Source organism: Carcharhinus amblyrhynchos, chromosome 4, assembly GCF_965287045.1.
Source record: "Carcharhinus amblyrhynchos chromosome 4, sCarAmb.v2.hapA, whole genome shotgun sequence".
Lineage (NCBI taxonomy): Eukaryota > Metazoa > Chordata > Chondrichthyes > Carcharhiniformes > Carcharhinidae > Carcharhinus > Carcharhinus amblyrhynchos.
In genome coordinates this window covers 73977027-73995275 of record NC_137327.1, presented here as the reverse complement: position 1 = coordinate 73995275, position 18249 = coordinate 73977027, and the positions used below count along the sequence as shown (strand labels likewise).

At 42.1% G+C, this 18249-nt stretch overlaps 1 protein-coding gene across 1 annotated transcript in view; it reads right to left on the bottom strand.

Moving 5' to 3' along the window:
• The window catches only part of LOC145342121 (sodium- and chloride-dependent neutral and basic amino acid transporter B(0+)-like), a 77435-nt gene that overhangs the window by 40592 nt on the left and 18594 nt on the right, over positions 1 to 18249 (bottom strand). The window contains exons 5-7 of the mRNA XM_080187360.1: positions 16810 to 16948; positions 4416 to 4548; positions 1344 to 1484 (exon numbers count right to left, since the gene is read on the bottom strand). Coding sequence (XP_080043486.1) covers positions 1344 to 1484; positions 4416 to 4548; positions 16810 to 16948 — 413 coding nt within the window. The remainder of the gene's footprint in view (positions 1 to 1343; positions 1485 to 4415; positions 4549 to 16809; positions 16949 to 18249) is intronic.

Sequence of the window (18249 nt, the reverse complement as noted above, 5' to 3'; positions counted from 1 at the left end):
TTGATATGTCCCTGTCAGGAAAAGTAAGGTATGACATTCCATTATTTACTAGGATGTTGCCTGGCATTTACCAGGATGTTGCCTGGTATGGTGGGAAGGTCTTATGAGGAAAGGCTGAGGGACTTGAGGTTATTTTCATTGGAGAGAAGAAAGTTACGAGGTGACCTGATTGAGGCATACAAGATGATCAAAGGATTGGATAGGGTGGACAGTGAGAGCCTTTTACCTCAGATGGTGATGGCTAACACAAGGGGACATAGCTTTAAATTAAGGGGTGGTAATTATAGGACGGATGTCAGAGGTAGGTTCTTTACTCAGAGGGTAGTAAGGTCATGGAATGCCCTGTCTGCAGCAGTTGTGGACTCGCCAACTTTAAGGGCATTCAAATGGTCAGTGGATAGGCATGTGGATAACATTGGAATAGTTTAGGTTAGAGGGTCATTAGATTGGTTCCACTGGTCGGCACCAAATCGAGGGTTGAAGGGCCTGTACTGCGCTGTAATGTTCTGTGGCTCTATGGTTCTATTATTTCTCAGAACTCAGCATCAGCCGAACAGGTACTTCCCATATATCTTTTCAAATCTAATTAACCATTTAATGATGTGTAGAGTCAGGGTATAATTGTAGCTGTTGATTAGAAAATATTTTAATTATTTTAATTTTTTTGTCCGTGACTTCTTTCTCTCTTAGTCTTCTTCATTTTCCTTTCCTTTCTCTTTCTTTACCTGATTTAACATTGAATTCACCCACTCTGACACTTCCTTCTCCACCTCAGTCATTGTGCTGCTAATTTCACAACACTAAAATCTGATCAGCTAAGGAGACAGTCAATGGTTTTCCATGTTAGCTCAGATCCCAGATACTGATGAATTTATGTTGTTTCCAATTTCCACTTCCAGCTGCTTATAGCATCAAATATTAATAAGTACAAGATTAACAAGGATCAGATTGCATTCATTGTTCTGCTACAAACAAATGAAGCAATGTTTATCCGTTAAATTAATAAGAAATTTCACCTGAAAATCTTATTACTGAATGCATTCCAAGCTTTCAGTAAAAAGGAGTCCTTGAAGCTATTCCATTGCATCCCATTTCCTGTCACTCTATCTCATCCAGTTCCTTCCTATCTATGTCTTCTCAAGATGATAAAAATTGCAAAATAATTCATTCAAATTCATCACATGGTTTGGGTAAAAATGTGCATTACTTGAAATTAGTTTTCCCACATTTCAGTTGAAATGCCAAAAACAACATTTAGAATGTCCATCTCAAGCAAGCAAAAAAATATATAATTCAACTAAAAGCTGTACTTGAAATTCAGTCATTTATATTGTTGTATTTACCTGAGCATCAGTCAGTTTGGAGAAGTCTGATTGGCTTCCAATGTAGAATTCAATTCCTTTATAGGCTCCCTCCAGGGTAAGACCTCGGATCAGGAGGATGGTCAGAACCACATACGGGAATGTCGCAGTGAAATAAACCACCTGACCATGGAGAGGAGATTGTTAGATTTTCCTGTATTGTTGGTACAACATTTACAGTATTGAATCCAATTGAAGGGTAAATTGATAGGTTTATATACTGAATGACTCATAAGATAGTTGGAGCTGTAATAACTATCTGATTTGTAAAACAGAGTTCCAAAATGCAACCGAATTTAAAGTGCAGAATAATATTCAAAATTTTGTATCTTTGACATTTGACATGTTTAAAAGGAAAAAGCAATCAGAGTGTGCTGAATATATTTCACTCTCACATTTACTCCTCCAGTTCTTTGTCATTCTCATTGTCCAGACAAATCTCATTTCAAACCCTAACCCTAATCTGCTCAATCAGTGAGCTGGTCCTGCCCAGAGATCCAAAGCAATTGGAAATTCGTCCAATATACCTGTATCAGTGACTGAAACCCTTCGAATGAGGGGCACATTTAAGGGACTGGGGAAACTTTGTGGAAAAATGCTAGCTATAGTCATTTTCAAGTGTGTTTGTATCCTGCCTCTATTGGCTTTGCTGGGGGCCTGTATTGTTGATTGTCTGAGCACTCAGCAAGGGGCTAAGCAGTGAAGGCTGAGTTTTCTTCTTAAGGGCAGTCTCCCATTCTTAAAGGGAAACCTGATTCAGAGGCAGGAAAGAGTTGCTGGATATGATTCTCCTCCCCGCCATGCTAATTTTCTAGAGCAGAATGGTGGGAGAGTCTCATGTCCAGGCATGCATGTGATTCGTGCATGCGTCCCCACTGTGCATGCATCTTCCAGCAATGGATTTCTGGCTCTATCAGATCTGCACTGGAAACTGGTGGGAACACCAGATAAGTTATTTGTATCTATTTTTAATGTCTTTTTAATGTGATTAGCAGGCTTGAGACTGAATTTTCCAGGCCTGCTAGCCTGAGTGAGCCCAGAGAACTGCTTATTTCAGCCTCTCCAGCGTGAATAAAATTTAATTAGATTCATGCAGGTGGCTTCTGCATTGCACAGAGTGTAGCAGATTCCAATGTGAACTCCCACTGAAAATGCAGCGTGAATTACTCCAGTTTTCCTGTGAAATAGGCCCTTAGAATTTCATTGAGAGAATTGCCCCTCCTGACAGCTGCTGTGGCACATGCTGCAAATAGCAAGAACAGGGAAGAGAAAGGACTCTTTGGTTCAGAGATGCAGTGTTGGAACCACAGTGGAGGTGAACAGAAAGTTTTCATGGCGAAGAGGATGAGGTACAGGTGTCTCTTTCTCTCTCAAGGACCATCCACCAATTGGATTGGGAACAGATAGTCAGGAGGTACAAGCAAGGATTTCAGACTAGAAGGCCCAGTATCAATGTCATAAGACATTTAATGCCCCATGCAGTTGGTTAGGGTCAATGAATGTATCTTTATGCAAAATTTTCCCACCACTCCATCAAACTCTCAGTCTGCTCAATATCCATCTCTTGGACAGCAGTGACCTTGACAATCAGGGTTCGTGTCTAATATCCAAAATATTCCATTTCGCCCTCTGATCTCTGATCACCAGTCTGATCTCACTGCTTTCACACACCTTCAGTTTTCAGCTCGGTTGGACACATCACCAAGTCACAATACAACATGATCATATAATATTCTTTCCTCTCTCTCTCAGTCTCACAGGATCACATTGTCAGTCTAGGGGAATGGAACTGAATGAGTGAGAGGGAAGGACGCCTGCATCTCCTTAACCTCATGGGGGAGGTGGGTCTTAGTGTCTCACAGCTAACTGCAGCTGAGCCACTGGCAGCAAGTATCACTGTGAGTTTGAAAATAATGGAATGTTCCTGTATTTTACTGAATATTTCCTCTAACTTCATTTTGTTGTGTGTGGCTATTTGTTGCAGTACATGCTCTGCTCAAGATTAATGAGAGCCTACACACCCACACTATTTTTGGGCAGCATTGATTGTGTGCCTTCTCAAATCCCACCTCACCGTTTTCTTGATATCTGATATGATGTGCGAACTGCTAATGGTGTGATCATGGACCACAGCATGGTTAATCCACCTACTCTGCACATCTTTGGACTGTGGGAGGTTACTGGAGCACCCAAAGAAAACCCACGCCTACATGGTGAGAATGTGAAAACTCACACAGACGGTCACCTGAGGCCAGAATTGACCCAGGTCCCTGGCACAGTGAGGGAGCAGTGCTAACCACAGTGCCAGCTCTAATTTATGAATCACACAGATGCTTAACCTCTCCACAGTCTCTCTCCACCTCCATGTTATTTTGCAGACCCAGTGGTATTGCTACTGCAACCCATAAATTTTGAAACCTTTGTATGAATAGGTAACCTGTTTCTCTGCTCTCACTACGAGGATGCAGTAACACTCTCTGCTCAATCAAGAAACTCCACTTCAACATCTCCAAAAGCACCCCACTACACTTCCCCAAAGTTCATAGTAACAGACATCAGTCTAAATCACCTTATCTACAAGTTGCGTGCCTGAATACCTTGCAGTTGCACATATTGTTTTAGTGAATGAAAAGTGAATCTGTTGAGTGAACATTCAAAATTCATGCATCAAATTTGTCAGAATGACTGTTTAACATCATGATCTGACCAATTTCCACCAGTGGAAAATGCCATCTTGGGGAGAACGATGCAGAAAGCAGTCCAAGGAGTTATGTACGCAATCTGGGAGTCTCAGACTCCCACGGCGTAGGATCCAGTAGCACGAAAATTCAAATTTGATGGTCAAGCTTTTTTTCGCTCAGGAAATAGATCAAATCTCATTCAGACCTGAAGTGTTCATGAATTCTGGATCTCCCACTTCCCAAAAAGTCACTGTTAATATCACCATGAGATAAACCAGTCCAATTCACAAATGATTTGTAAATTCTTGTTTTATTGTTGCAAAGATCAGTACTTTGTCACTAGTTTTAACCCTGTCCATCACCAATTATTTACCTTTCCTGAAGATTTGATTCCTTTTGATAATGCTGCCGCAATTATCAGCCAGGCCAGAAGCAGACAGAAGGCTAAATGCCAGACTATCTCCCCAGTCTCATCCATTGAACTGGAACGGTGTAAAACCACCTTACTGAATAAAATAACAGTAGAGAACAACTAAGACACTGTTCATTCCACATAGGCACCATTAGATTGTATTGTCCTAACTATGTTAGGGGTTGTGAGTTTAAAAAAAAGATTTGCACATGTAGGTATAAAATACTGACAATAATTTACTGCAGGAGCTATTGTCTGTACAGAGTAGAAAATGAAACTAACTAGGAGCCTGAGAAACATCCCAAAAACATCGCCATCAAATGACATGACTGGCTCTTAAAATTATCATGCAAGCATTTAAATAACATCCTGCTCCCTTTACTTTCATGGTCATGGTAACAAATTGCTATGATGCTATACACTACTATGCACCATTAACTATTATACACAGTCAATAAGAAAGTCGATCACAAAGATGTCTATCCCTTTTTGATTATGTATGACGTTCTAGAATTTTGCTGCCCTTGACCCGAGAGGTAAGATTTGGAACTTCAGTAGACACTTCTTCTCTTGGAACTAATTGTGTATCATTCTCATGTGATATATTATCATAGACACAATCATCAGGCAACACTGATTCAACTAAGTCTTCCATAGTAATATTCACAACATTAAAGAAGCTGGTACTTTTGAAGATGTTTCAGAGAAACCATTTTGAGGTGAAATTGACTGGTTAATATTGCACTACCAAAGTGGTTCATCTTTGGTTGAACCACGTAAGAAATTGGATTGTGTTTGCTAAAACTCTGGCTGGTACCCATTTCTCACTCATGGCATAATAATTATGCCCTAATACTTGATCTCCTTGTTGGAATGAGTATTGTTTTGCCCTCCACTTCTTGGCTAGCAACTTGAGATTATTTTTGATGCTATACAATCTCTGATGTTTCTGGAAGTAATAACAAATCAAACATATTTTCAATTCTCTCTGTAAGAGTAGTAGTGCAGGTGAACTTTTGGTAGTCACATGGATAGTGCTTTTACAGGATGCTAAAGAGGTATTCACATGATGTGATAATGAACTCTTGAAGCTTTTAAAGAGTGTTTCAAGGATTGTATGAATCTCTCAACTAATTCATTGGTTGATGGATGATAAGTTGTGGATTTTATATGCTGAATATCATTTACTTTCAGGTAATCTTCAAGCTTTTGTGAAGTAAACTGTGAACCATTATTGTTAACAATCTATTCCAAATCTTGCAAAAGTTTTGTCAAGTTTTTCAGTGGTTTGTTCAGTTGTAGTAGATCTCATGATAACAAGTTCGAGCCACTTTGAATGTGCAACAATTATGACAAAGAACATGTAACTCTCAAACAGACCAGCAAAATTTACATGCAATCATTACCATGGCATTTTCAGTCATTCCCAAAAGTGAAAAGGAGACAATGGTGGTGTATTTCTTATTTGTGCACAAGACTAACACTGTCCTACTTTAACCTGAGCATCTAGACCGGGCCATAAAAAATAATTATATGCTAATTCCTTCATCTGGGCTATACCGGGATGTCCTTCATGTAGTTGTTCAAGAACTCTTCCACACAGACTAGGAGGAATGTTCACTCAGATTCCCCACGATAGACACTCACCCTGGATGGTCAAGTCAAGCTTTCTTGACACATATGGTTTCACATCAGGATGCATACGATGCGTTCCAGCTATCATTCCTTTCAGTGCCCTATCCATAATTTGCCCACAATGGGATAATTTCTGGTATGTCTCTGAACTTGAGAAGCTGTCATGGGTAAATGATCTACTAGTGAAAAATAAAGAATTTTAGCAAAGCTAGTTGGTGGCATCTGCTCAATATGTAAAGGTAAGTGTGATAGTGCATCAGCATTAGCATGGCACTCTGATTGATGAGACTTCATATCGTAGGAGTGTGCAAATATGATCAGTGACCATCTTTGCAATTGATGTGCAATTAACGATGATATACCTTCATGTGGTCCAAAAATTATATTTAACGGTTAATAATCAATAATGTGAAATGATAACCAGATAAATAATGATTAAACCTTTGAATGCCCAAAAAATATATTCAAAGCTTCTTTTTGTAGCTGAACATAGTTAGATTCAGGATGAGTCAGAGAATGAAAGCAAAAGCAATTGACCTTTCTCTTCTGAAGTCGTAATATTTAAATTGACTGCCCCTACTCCAAAAATTAAAATGTCACAAGAAAATAGTAATGGTAGCTTCAGATTAAAATGAAGAAGTACTTAAGATTTCTGCATCTTGGACATCTGTGTCTACTTTCTTACATGCTACCAGCAGTCCCATGACTGCTTCACATGTAGTAAATTATGTAATATCTTCAATAAATTATGATGTGGAGATGTCGGCGTTGGACTGGTGTAAACACAGTAAGAAGTGTCTCAACACCAGGTTAAAGTCCAACAGGTTTATTTGGTGGCTTGTGCTAACGAATAAACCTGTTCAATGAACTAGCCATGTTGGAAACTAATTTATCATAACTCATCGATCCTAGTAAGGACTTCAGTTGCATCACATTCATCAACATGGTGCTTCTAAAATTGTTGCCACCTTTTTAAATGTTTTATGTAGGCCTCTACTATTAATTACATGATCCAAATATTGGACTGATGTCTGGAAAAAGTCACCCTTTTCTTTTTTGACATGCAGACCAGGTGCTTGAAAATGCTTCAGTGTTGCTTCTAAATTATTCAAGTGCTCCTGTTCACCAGAGCTTTTGTTCACCAGAACTCATAATTAGAATATCATCCAAGTGACATTATACATCTGAACGACCACTTAAAATCTGATCCATTGATCCTTGGAATAGGGCTGGATATTATTCCAAAAGGCAATCTTCATAACAAAAAAGACCTTTATGAGTAACAATGTTAACCAATGGTTAAGACTTAATGGCAACATTTATCTGTAAATAAACTTGTGAAAGATCAATCTTGCTGAATTTTTGCCCACTTAATAAACAAGCAAACAATTTTCAATGAGAGGAAGTGACCATTCAATTAGAGGATGTGATAAACACACAACACTAGATTTATTGTTGTTTTAAAATCCCCAGAAATATGAACTGTACCAGCTGATTTCAAGACAGGTACAAAATGGATAGACCAGTCACTCAATGTAACTGGCTCTAATACACCAGTACTAACAATTGTACTAATTATTATTTGCCCATGGGATGAATTGTCTTTTGTACCACTCTTGCTTTGATTCTTTTTGATTGACTATGAGGTTTTATCCTGAGACTAACTTGAAATTCCTTCAGTGATCCAAGTATCTCTTCAAATACGCCCTTGTATTTATCCAAAAGGTCAGTATTGGAACTGACCAATCAGTTGACAGCCCTCCAGTTAAGATTTATCTTCTCCAATCATGATCTGGGGTGTTCAAGTCAGGGAACCCTGATCTCTACAAGAAATGATGTGGAGAAGCCAGTGTTGGACTGGGTTAAGGACAGTAAGAAATCTCACAATACCAGGTTAAAATTCAACAGGTTTATTTGGCACTAGTGTTTGGAGTCTCAGGCTCCTTCATCAGGTGAGTAGGGACTTGTGTTCACAAACAGGGAATATACAGACACAAACTCAATTTCTAACATAATGATTGGAATACGAGTCTTTATAGCTAATCAAGTCTCAAAGGTACAGACAATGTGAGTGGATATGATGACATCAACAAATTCCATCCCATCATCAGACTCACCATGGACTACTCTCCAGAATCAGTTGAATTCTTGGAAACATGCATCTCCATCAAGAATGGTCACCACAGCGCTTCGCTGTACTGCAAGCCCGCGGGTAAGCTTATGATGCTCCACTTCTCAGGCTTCCATCCTAAACACATTGAAGAAGCCATCCTCTACAGACAAGCCCTCTGTATACACAGGACCTGCTCAGATGAAGAGGATCGCAACAGACACCTCCAGATGCTGAAAGATGCCCTCATAAGAACACATGACAACACAGAATCGCTGAGCAGAGACTGATAGCCAGGTTCTGCACACATGAGGACGGCCTCAACCAGGATCTTGGGTTCATGTCATACTATCTGTAACCCCCAAAACTTGCCTGGGCTTGTAAAATCTCACTAACTGTCCTGGCTGGAGACAACACACATCTCTTTAATCTGTGCTTGGCCCTCTCTCCACTAACAGTGTCTGTATCTTTAAGACTTGATTATCTGTAAAGACTCGAATTCCAACCATTATCTTGTAAATTGAGTTGGTGTCTGTATATGCCCTGTTTGTGAATACAACTCCCTACTCACCTGATGAAGGAGACTGAGACTCCGGAACCTAGTGCCAAATAAACCTATTGGATGTTAGCCTGGTGTTGTGAGACTTCTTACTGTGCTATACAAGAAAGCCAGATAAGGAGATCCATCAAAGATGCTAAAAGACAGTACCAGACCAAGCTAGGGTGCCAGGCTAGCCACGTGGACCTCTGCCAACTATGGCAAGGTCTGCAAGACATAACAGACAACAAGAATAAGGCATGTAAAATCACCAGCAGCAATGCACCCACCACACTGAGCTCAATGTATTCTATGCACATTTGAGCAAGAGGTCAAGGAGAGAAAGTCCTCCATCCCAGAAGCCTCAGACAAGCCTGTATTTGAGGTCACCATTGCAAATGTCAGAGCAGCCTTTTCGAAGGTCAACCCATGGAAAGTCACTGGCCTGGATGGGGTACCGGAATGAGCACTCAGACCTTGCATGGACCAGCTGGTGGGGGTATTTGCCCAGGCAAACTGTAGGCATTTTCAACCTCTCTTTACAATAATCTGAGGTTCCTATCTGCTTCAAGAACCAAAGAAAAGCCAGGCAGCGTACCATAATGACTATCGTTTGGTGGCTCTGACATCCATCATTATGAAGTGCTTCGAAAGATTAGCCACGGCATGAATCAATTCCAGCCTTTCAGATTGCCTAGATCCACTACAGTTTGCCTATGACCACAACAGGTCCACAGCAGAAGCCTTGCACTCGACCCTGGAGCACCTAGATAACAATTACACCTATGTCAGACTTCTATTTATCAACTACAGTTCAGCCTTTAACACCGTTATTCCCATGAAATTCATCTCCAAACTCCATGGCCTGGGGCTTGGCTCCTCCGTCTGCATCTGGATCCTGAGCTTCCTAACCACAGATCTCAATCAGCAAGGATAGGCAGCAACACCTCCTCCACGAATATCCTCAACACTGATGCCCCACAAGACTGTGTCCTCAGGCCCTTATTTCACTCCTTATACACTTATGATGGTTTGGCCAAATTCCCCTCCAACTCGATTTTCTAGTTTACTGATGACAGATTTAGTGCGTCAGATTTCAAACAATGATGAGACAAAATACAGGAAAGTGATAGAAAATTTGGTGAATTAGTGCACCAACAATAATCTCTCCCTCAATGTCAAAAAACGAAGGACTTACTCATCAACTTCAGGAAGCATAGTAAGAACATACCCCGACTTACATCAATGAGGATGCAGTAGAAATAGTTGAGAGCTTCAATTTTTCAGGTGACAAGATCAACAACAACTTGTCCTGGTCCCTCTATGCTGACACTGTAGTTAAGAAAGTCCACCAACACCTTTGCTTTCTCAGAAGACTATGGGAATTTGGCATGTCTGCTACGATTCTCACTAACTTTTACAGATGCAGCATAGAAAGCATTCTTTCTGGTTATATCACAGCTTGGTATGCTCTGCCCAAAACCACAAGAAACTACAAAGAGTTGTGAATGAAGCCTAGTCCATTACTCGAGCCACCCTCTCATCCATTGACACTGTCGATACTTCCCACTGTCTTGGAAAGCAGCCAGCATAATTAAGGACCCCATTCGCTCTTCCACCTTCTTGAGTTGGGAAAATTATACAAAAGTCTGAGGTCACGTACTGACTCAAGAGCAGCTTCTTCCCTGCTGCCATCAGACTTTTGAGTGGACCTACCTTGCATGAAGTTGATCTTTGTCTGCACTTTAACTATGACTGTAACACTACATTCTGCACTTTCTCCTTCCTTCTCTGTGCACGATATGCTTTTTTCTGTATAATGCACAAGAAACAATACTTTTCACTGTATAGTAATATATGTGACAATAATAAATCAAATCAAATCAAATCAAATCTCCCAAATAGAGCTGGAAAGGCAACTCTGCTGTTTGTCCACTCAACTCTACATTGACAATGATGCAACCCGTCAACAGCGCAATCTCTTCCATGCAATTCCTTAAAATCACATGAGCTGATTTTAAAGAAAGATGCTTCAGCTTTTGCTGGAATGGAATCTCAAGAGTTAAAGATACAGCAATCGCAGTATCAATTGTCATCCCAGTAGGTAGTCCAATTAATTTCAGATTCACTCTGAATGGTTAAGACATTCAGTTGGAGCTCTTCATCATACTTCTTCACAGTTGTAATTCTTTTCGTCCACGCTGTAAATTATTTCTGTAGAATATAATTTGTTGTTCTTCTTGAAGGGACCCAGATTCTTTTTCTGAATATTATTCTCAGGAGAAGCTGGTCTAGTCCAAAAGGTTTTTGCAATGTGACCCATTTTGCTGCAATTATTGCATTGACTATCCTTGCTCCAGCATTCACTTGGCATATCAGTGACATGCATTTTGTTGTTTTAACTCCATATAAGCAATTCCCAAGATGTGGATCTTCATTCCTGCACCGAATTGTGAAATTTCTTAGCAGACAGTCCTAACAATACTATCGTCTCTATTACTGTTTTTAAAGTCAAAGCATGTTCAATAAGTGAGCTTTTTCACATTGCCTCATTTTGGGGCCCATAATGTCATTGTATATTTTGGTTCTTGGTTTTGCTGGATGAATTAAGCTCCAATTACTTCCAATTATAATGGGAAAAGCTATAAACATTTCGGGTGTGATTCTCCTGGCCCTCCGCTGCTCAGCTGGCATAGTGAGCTGGGAAACATCAGCGGGGGTCCTGCAGCTGATTGAAACTCTCCAAGCCATTTATTTTAACATAATCAGACTCGTGCTGAGAATTAACGTGAGGCTGGTGACAATATGGAAATTCACATCTGCATATCATTAGTGAGCATGGGATGGTATCGCCTGGGCGTGCTAATGTTTCCCTCCTTGCTGGGAGATGTTCCACCGGCAGAGATTAAAGCTGGGGCCTGAGGGGACAGGGCTTACTGGTACAGGTGGCGGGGGTGGGGGGTGGGTGCGGATACAGGATGTGGTGGGGGGGGAACTGACTGCAGGGATTGGTAGGGTTGAGAGGAGGGGGCATGGGGATGGGGGCTGTTGGGCTGGCCATGAGGAGGGGCATCAGGCTGGCCATGGGGGGGCACGGGCTGGCCATGGTGAGGGGGCGGAGGCCAGCGATCAGAGTGGGAGTGGGTCACAAAGGCTGTGGTCAGGGGGCTGGGGTCATAGAGACCAGCAATTGGGAGGCTAGTGATGGAGGGTGGCGGGGGGGTGGCGGGGTGGGGGGGGGGGAGGGGGGGGGAGGTGGGGGACATCTTCATGCGCCGGTTGGAACAAGGGATTGGTTTAGGTTAGAAGGTCATTGCTTTTTAATTGGTCGGCGCAACATCGTGGGCCGAAAGGCCTGTTCTGCACTGTAATGTTCTATGTTCTATGTTCTTCACCACACAGGACCTTCAACTGATGCTATACGCTAGATACATCAATGACATTTTCTTTCTTTGGATTCATGGCGAACAATCACTGAAACAATTATATGATGACATCAACAAGTTCCATCCTACCATCAGACTCACTATGGACTGCTCTCTGGAATCAGTTACATTCTTGGACACACGCATCTCCATTAAGAATGGTCACCTCAGCACCTCACTGTACCACAAGCCCACGGATAACCTCACGATGCTCCACTTCTCCAGCTAAAATCCTAAACACGTTAAAGAAGCCATCCCCTACGGACAAGCCCTCTGTATACACAGGATCTGCTTAGATGAGGAGGATCGCAACAGATACCTCCAAATGCTGAAAGATGCCCTCATAAGAACAGGATATGGTGCTCGACTCATCCGACAGTTCCGACGCACCACAGCGAAAAACCGCACCGATCTCCTCAGAAGACAAACACGGGACATGGTAGACAGAGTACCCTTCGTCATCCAGTACCTCCCCGGAGCGGAGAGGCAATGACATCTCCGGAGTCTTCAACATCTCATTGATGAAGACGAACATCTCGCCAGGGCCATCCCCACACCCCCACTTCTCGCCTTCAAACAACCACACAACCTCAAACAGACCATTGTTCGCAGCAAACTACCCAGCCTTCAGGAGAACAGTGACCACGACACCACACAACCCTGCCACAGCAACCTCTGTAAGATGCGCTGGATCATCATTAAGGATGTCATCATCTCACGTGAGAATACCATCCACCAGGTACACGGTACATACTCTTGCAACTCGGCCAACGTTGTCTACCTGATACGCTGCAGGAAAGGATGGCCTGAGGCATGGTACATTGGGGAGACCATGCAGACATTACGACAACGGATGAATGAACACCGCTCGTCAATCATCAGGCAAGACTGTTCTCTTCCTGTTGGGGAACATTTCAGTGGTTATGGGCATTCAGCCTCTGACCTTTGGGTAAGCATTCTCCAAGGCGGCCTTCAGACACACGACAGCGCAGAGTCGCTGAGCAGAAACTGATAGCCAAATTCCACACACATGAAAACGGCCTCAACAGGGATCTTGGGTTCATGTCACACTATCTATAACCCCCACAACTTGCCTGGACTTGCAAAATCTCACTAACTTTCCTGTCTGGAAACAATACACATCTCTTTAACCTGTGCTTAAAGCTCTTTCCACTCACATTGTCTTATGTTCGGATGAGATTGGAGGGCTCAGATAGTGCACTAGAAAGCTTTAGATTGGCTAGGAGGGAGTTGAAGAGTGAGTTGAGAAGGGCTAAAAGAGGACATGAGAAGACTTTGGCTGATAGGATTAAGGAGAATCCTAAGGCGTTCTATAGGTATGTCAAGAACAGAAGGTTGGTCAGGGCAAGATTAGGGCCAGTTACAGACAGCAGGGGGAAGTTGTGTGTGGAACCGGAGGAGATTGGAGAAGTATTGAACCAATATTTCTCTTCGGTGTTCACGCAGGGGGACATGAATATAGCTGAGGAGGACATTGGGTTGCAGGGGTGTAAAATAGACAGTATTACGGTTGATAAAGAGGATGTGCTGGAAATTCTTGAGGGGCTGAAAATAGATAAGTCCCCTGGTCCGGATGGGATCTACCCTAGGATTCTCTGGGAGGCTAGAGAGGTGATTGCAGAGCCTCTGGCTCAGATCTTCAGGTCGTCATTGGTCTCTGGTGTAGTCCCGGAGGATTGGAGGATAGCGAATGTTGTCCCATTGTTTAAGAAGGGGAACAGAGACTTTGCCGGGAATTATAGACCGGTGAGTCTTACTTCTGTTGTGGGCAAGGTTTTAGAAAAAATTATTAGGGATAGGATTTATAGTTATTTGGAGTGTAATGAATTGATTAGAAATAGTCAGCATGGTTTTGTAGCGGGTAGGTCGTGCCTTACTAACCTTATTGAGTTTTTTGAGAAGGTGACCAAAGAGGTGGATGGGGGTAAGGCAGTTGACGTGGTATACATGGATTTTAGTAAGGCGTTCGATAAGGTTCACCATGGTAGGCTTCTGCAGAAAATGCAGATGTATGGGATTGTGGGTAATCTAGGAAGTTGGATCAGGAATTGGCTATCAGATAGGAGACAGAGGGTGGTGGTGGATGGTAAATATTCATCATGGAGTGCAGTTACGAGTGGTGTGCCTCAGGGATCTGTTTTGGGGCCACTGTTGTTTGTAATTTTTATTAATGATCTGGATGAGGGTATAGTTGGGTGGATTAGTAAATTTGCTGATGACACCAAAGTTGGAGGTGTGGTAGATTGTGAGGAAGGGTGTCATAGTCTGCAGGGAGACTTAGATAGGTTGCAGAGCTGGGCCGAGAGGTGGCGGATGGAATTTAATGCGGAGAAGTGTGAGGTAATTCACTTTGGTAGGAGCAACAGATGTGTCGAGTATAGGGCTAACGGGAGGACTTTGAATAGTGTGGATGAACAGAGGGATCTAGGTGTGTGTGTACATAGATCCCTGAAAGTTGGGAATCAAGTAGATAAGGTTGTCAAGAAGGCGTACGGTGTCTTGGCGTTTATTGGTAGGGGGATTGAATTTAGGAGTCGCAGTGTAATGTTGCAACTGTACACTACTCTAGTGCGGCCGCACTTGGAGTACTGTGTGCAGTTCTGGTCCCCGCATTACAAGAAGGGTGTGGAGGCGTTGGAGAGGGTGCAGAGGAGGTTTACTAGGATGTTGCCTGGTATGGTGGGGAGGTCCTATGAGGAGAGACTGAGGGATCTAGGGTTGTTTTCGTTGGAAAGAAGGCGGCTAAGAGGGGATCTTATTGAAACATATAAGATGATTAGAGGTTTAGATAGGGTGGATAGTGATAGCCTTTTTCCTCGGATGGAGAAAGCTAGCACGAGGGGGCATGGCTTTAAATTAAGGGGGGGTAGCTACAGGACGGATGTCAGGGGTAGGTTCTTTACCCAGCGGGTGGTGAGGGATTGGAATGCCCTGCCTGCTGCAGTTGTAAATGCGTCTAGTTTGGGGGCGTTTAAGAGATCTCTGGATAGGTTTATGGACGAAAAGGGATTGGTATAGGCTAGTGGGTCATTGTTTTTGTAACTGGTCGGCGCAACATCGTGGGCCGAAGGGCCTGTTCTGCGCTGTAATGTTCTATGTTCTATGTTCTATGTACCTTTAAGAATTGATTAGCTGTAAAGACTCACATTCCAATCATTAGGCATGTAAATTGAGTTTGTGACTTTGTGTCATTTTTACGATCAGAACGCTCAGCCACCTGACAAAGGGACAGGCTGTCCCAAAAGCTTGTGGCTTTTGCCACAAATAAACCTGTTTGGACTTTAAACTGGTGTTGAGGGATTTATCTCTGTTTTACCCCAGTCCAACACCGGCATCTCCACATCATGACTTCCTGTGGCAGACAGGGTGGTAAAATTCCAGCGGATTTTTTTTGCCAAATTGACCCCAGCAATATAGCATTGCATCTCTTATTTTCAAATATGACGGATACTGCCTGGAATCTCTTTCTTCTCAAATCAGAACAAAACCATTTCTTAAAACCTTCAGTTTAGAGGAGTCTACCTGATTTTGTTGTTTGGTAAGAAACACAATATATTTTATGCTTTTTATTTTTCTTAATGGCCTTCCTACATGGCACTTCAATCTTTAATCCTGTTGTTGATTTTCCCCAGCTTTCTAATATTTGAAGTGCGAAGATCCACAATTTTTTTTTAAACTAGGATCTTTTCTCGATGTTCTTGATGAAATAGAATCCGAGCTCATCAACAATTTATTTTAAATGTTACAACTATGTTATGAGTTGTGAGTTTTAATAAAAGGAAAAAGATGTAGCTTGCACATTTAGATTCAAAATAACAACCATTTATCTTAGGAGCAGTTGCCTATACAGTTTAGAAAGTGAAACTAAACAGTAACCTGTGAAATTGATATTACCATCATTTCATGTGACTGGCAGTTAAAGCAATCATGCAACCACTTAAATATGTATCACTGTATCAAAGTGTTTAGAGAAATATTTTACTGTCAACAAGAAGTGGGAGAATGCTTAATTCTCATTATGATTGATCTCTATTTCTATTGAGGTTTTAAAACTTAGAGCTGTGTTTAAACAGTGAGTGCTGGTGAGATTCCCTGGAAAGCTGATTTGATTTGAAGGATTTCCTGACAGTGCTTCACCAATTGCCTTACATTGTACTGTAAAAACTATTTGGATTAGTCACTGTGTCTCCCAATGAATTCAGCTCCTTCATATTGTTAAACCTGGTTCCTGCTCCCAGACACTTTACCCAACTCAGTTCTCAGGTCTCTGTGTTAAATACAATACTGGATTCTATTAAACATACAGAGAGAAAGGGGTATGAGTCACTGATAATTGGAACTGTTTAATGTTTAGGAATTCTAGTGGTAAATTTCTTCCTTGAAGAGCAAAGAAATAAACAAAATCAGTAAATGTTTCACTGTATGAATATTATTATAAACCAGGGAGCTGTTAATTAATTAACTCCCTGTTCTGATATTGTTTTGTAACAGGTGTATGATAAAATAGTACCTCTGTCTAAATCAAACAGCTTTTCAATCATTAATAGATATTCCCCCAACAAATCTTCCCAGGAGGAAGCTACTGGTGCAGGTTATAGGCACAGCTATCTGTTGTCATTTACTTACTCCCAGTATTGCTCACTTGGACCCTGGTGAGGAAGGTAGATTTCTGATCCATTTGGACAAGTTTCATTGTTTCCATGTAGCCATGTTGTATTAACGATTTCAAAATATCCATCACTGAGAGTGAGGTTGCAGAGTGGATCTGGAAAATGTGGAATGTGTTTTAGAATTACATTTCACTGGGAATGTTGCTGTCATTTCTAGTGACATCATCAGGGTCACTATTTCACGCTAACTAAATCAGTCTAATCCCTTTCATTACAATGGGGGAGGTTAGAGAGGGGACAGAGTACACAGATGCAGGGCACAATCTGCCACATGTTTCATGATGTGGAGATGCTGGCGTTGGACTGGGGTAAAACAGTAAGAAATCTCACAACACCAGGTTAAAGTCCAACAGGTTTATTTGTGGCTTTTGAAGTGGCTTTTGCTCCCAAATAAACCTGTTGGACTTTAACCTGGTGTTGTGAGAATTCTTACATGTTTCATGGCAGCAGGGGTGGGGGTGGAGGGGGAGCACCATTGGCTGGTGTTGGAATCTTCTGATCCTGCTGTTGGCAACGGGATTTTCGTTTGAATGCACCCATTACCTTTGGGAAATATGCAATGGGGGTGTGCCGTTGCTGGGATCGGAAGATGCTGCCGACATGAATGACCAACAGGTTCTGACTAGCGTCCACTCACAGCACAATCCAGATCTAGTGTTCACTCTGTGTTAAACTGGGGATTCTGGGCCAAATTTTCCTGTTTTGAAGCTAAGTGCCCACTCCTCTGGAAAAATGGGATTGTTTCCCATTGGTGCTGGCAGTGTCTTTCAGGTGGGATTCACCCAGCTGAAAGATGCAAATAAGCTCATTACAAGCAATTCGCCAGCCAGCTCCAATGTCCCGAGACTGGGCAGCCTTTAAAAAGGGGGGCTCAGTCTCTGTGCTCAAAGACAGGTCACCCTACCCACATTAAACATTCTGAGGGAGTGGTTAGAAGGGAGTTGAGGGGGAGCAAGCTTTAATTATCAGGTGGTCACACGGTGAAGCCTTCCATTGTTTGCTGGAGCAGACGAGTGAAGGAGCAGGGAGACAGATAAGAAACCACCTGTTAAAAACCTGTTTAAATAAGTTTAAAGTACTTTGTAGTAAGAACTAACCTTATAGAACTGTTTAAATCATTTAAAAGCATTTTTGTGGGCTTTTTGTATTTGATCTAGATAGGCTGGGCGAATGGGCCAGGAACTGGCAAATGGAATTTAATGTTGGCAAGTGCGAGGTGGTCCACTTTGGTAGGAATAATGGTAGGAAGGACTATTACTTACGTGGAGAAAAACTGCAGCAGGCGACGGTGCAGAGGGGCCTCGGGGTCCTTGTGCATGAGTCGCAAAAACCCAGCTTGCAGGTGCAGCAGGTGGTCAGGAAGGCGAATGGGATGCTGGCCTTCATAGCGAGGGGG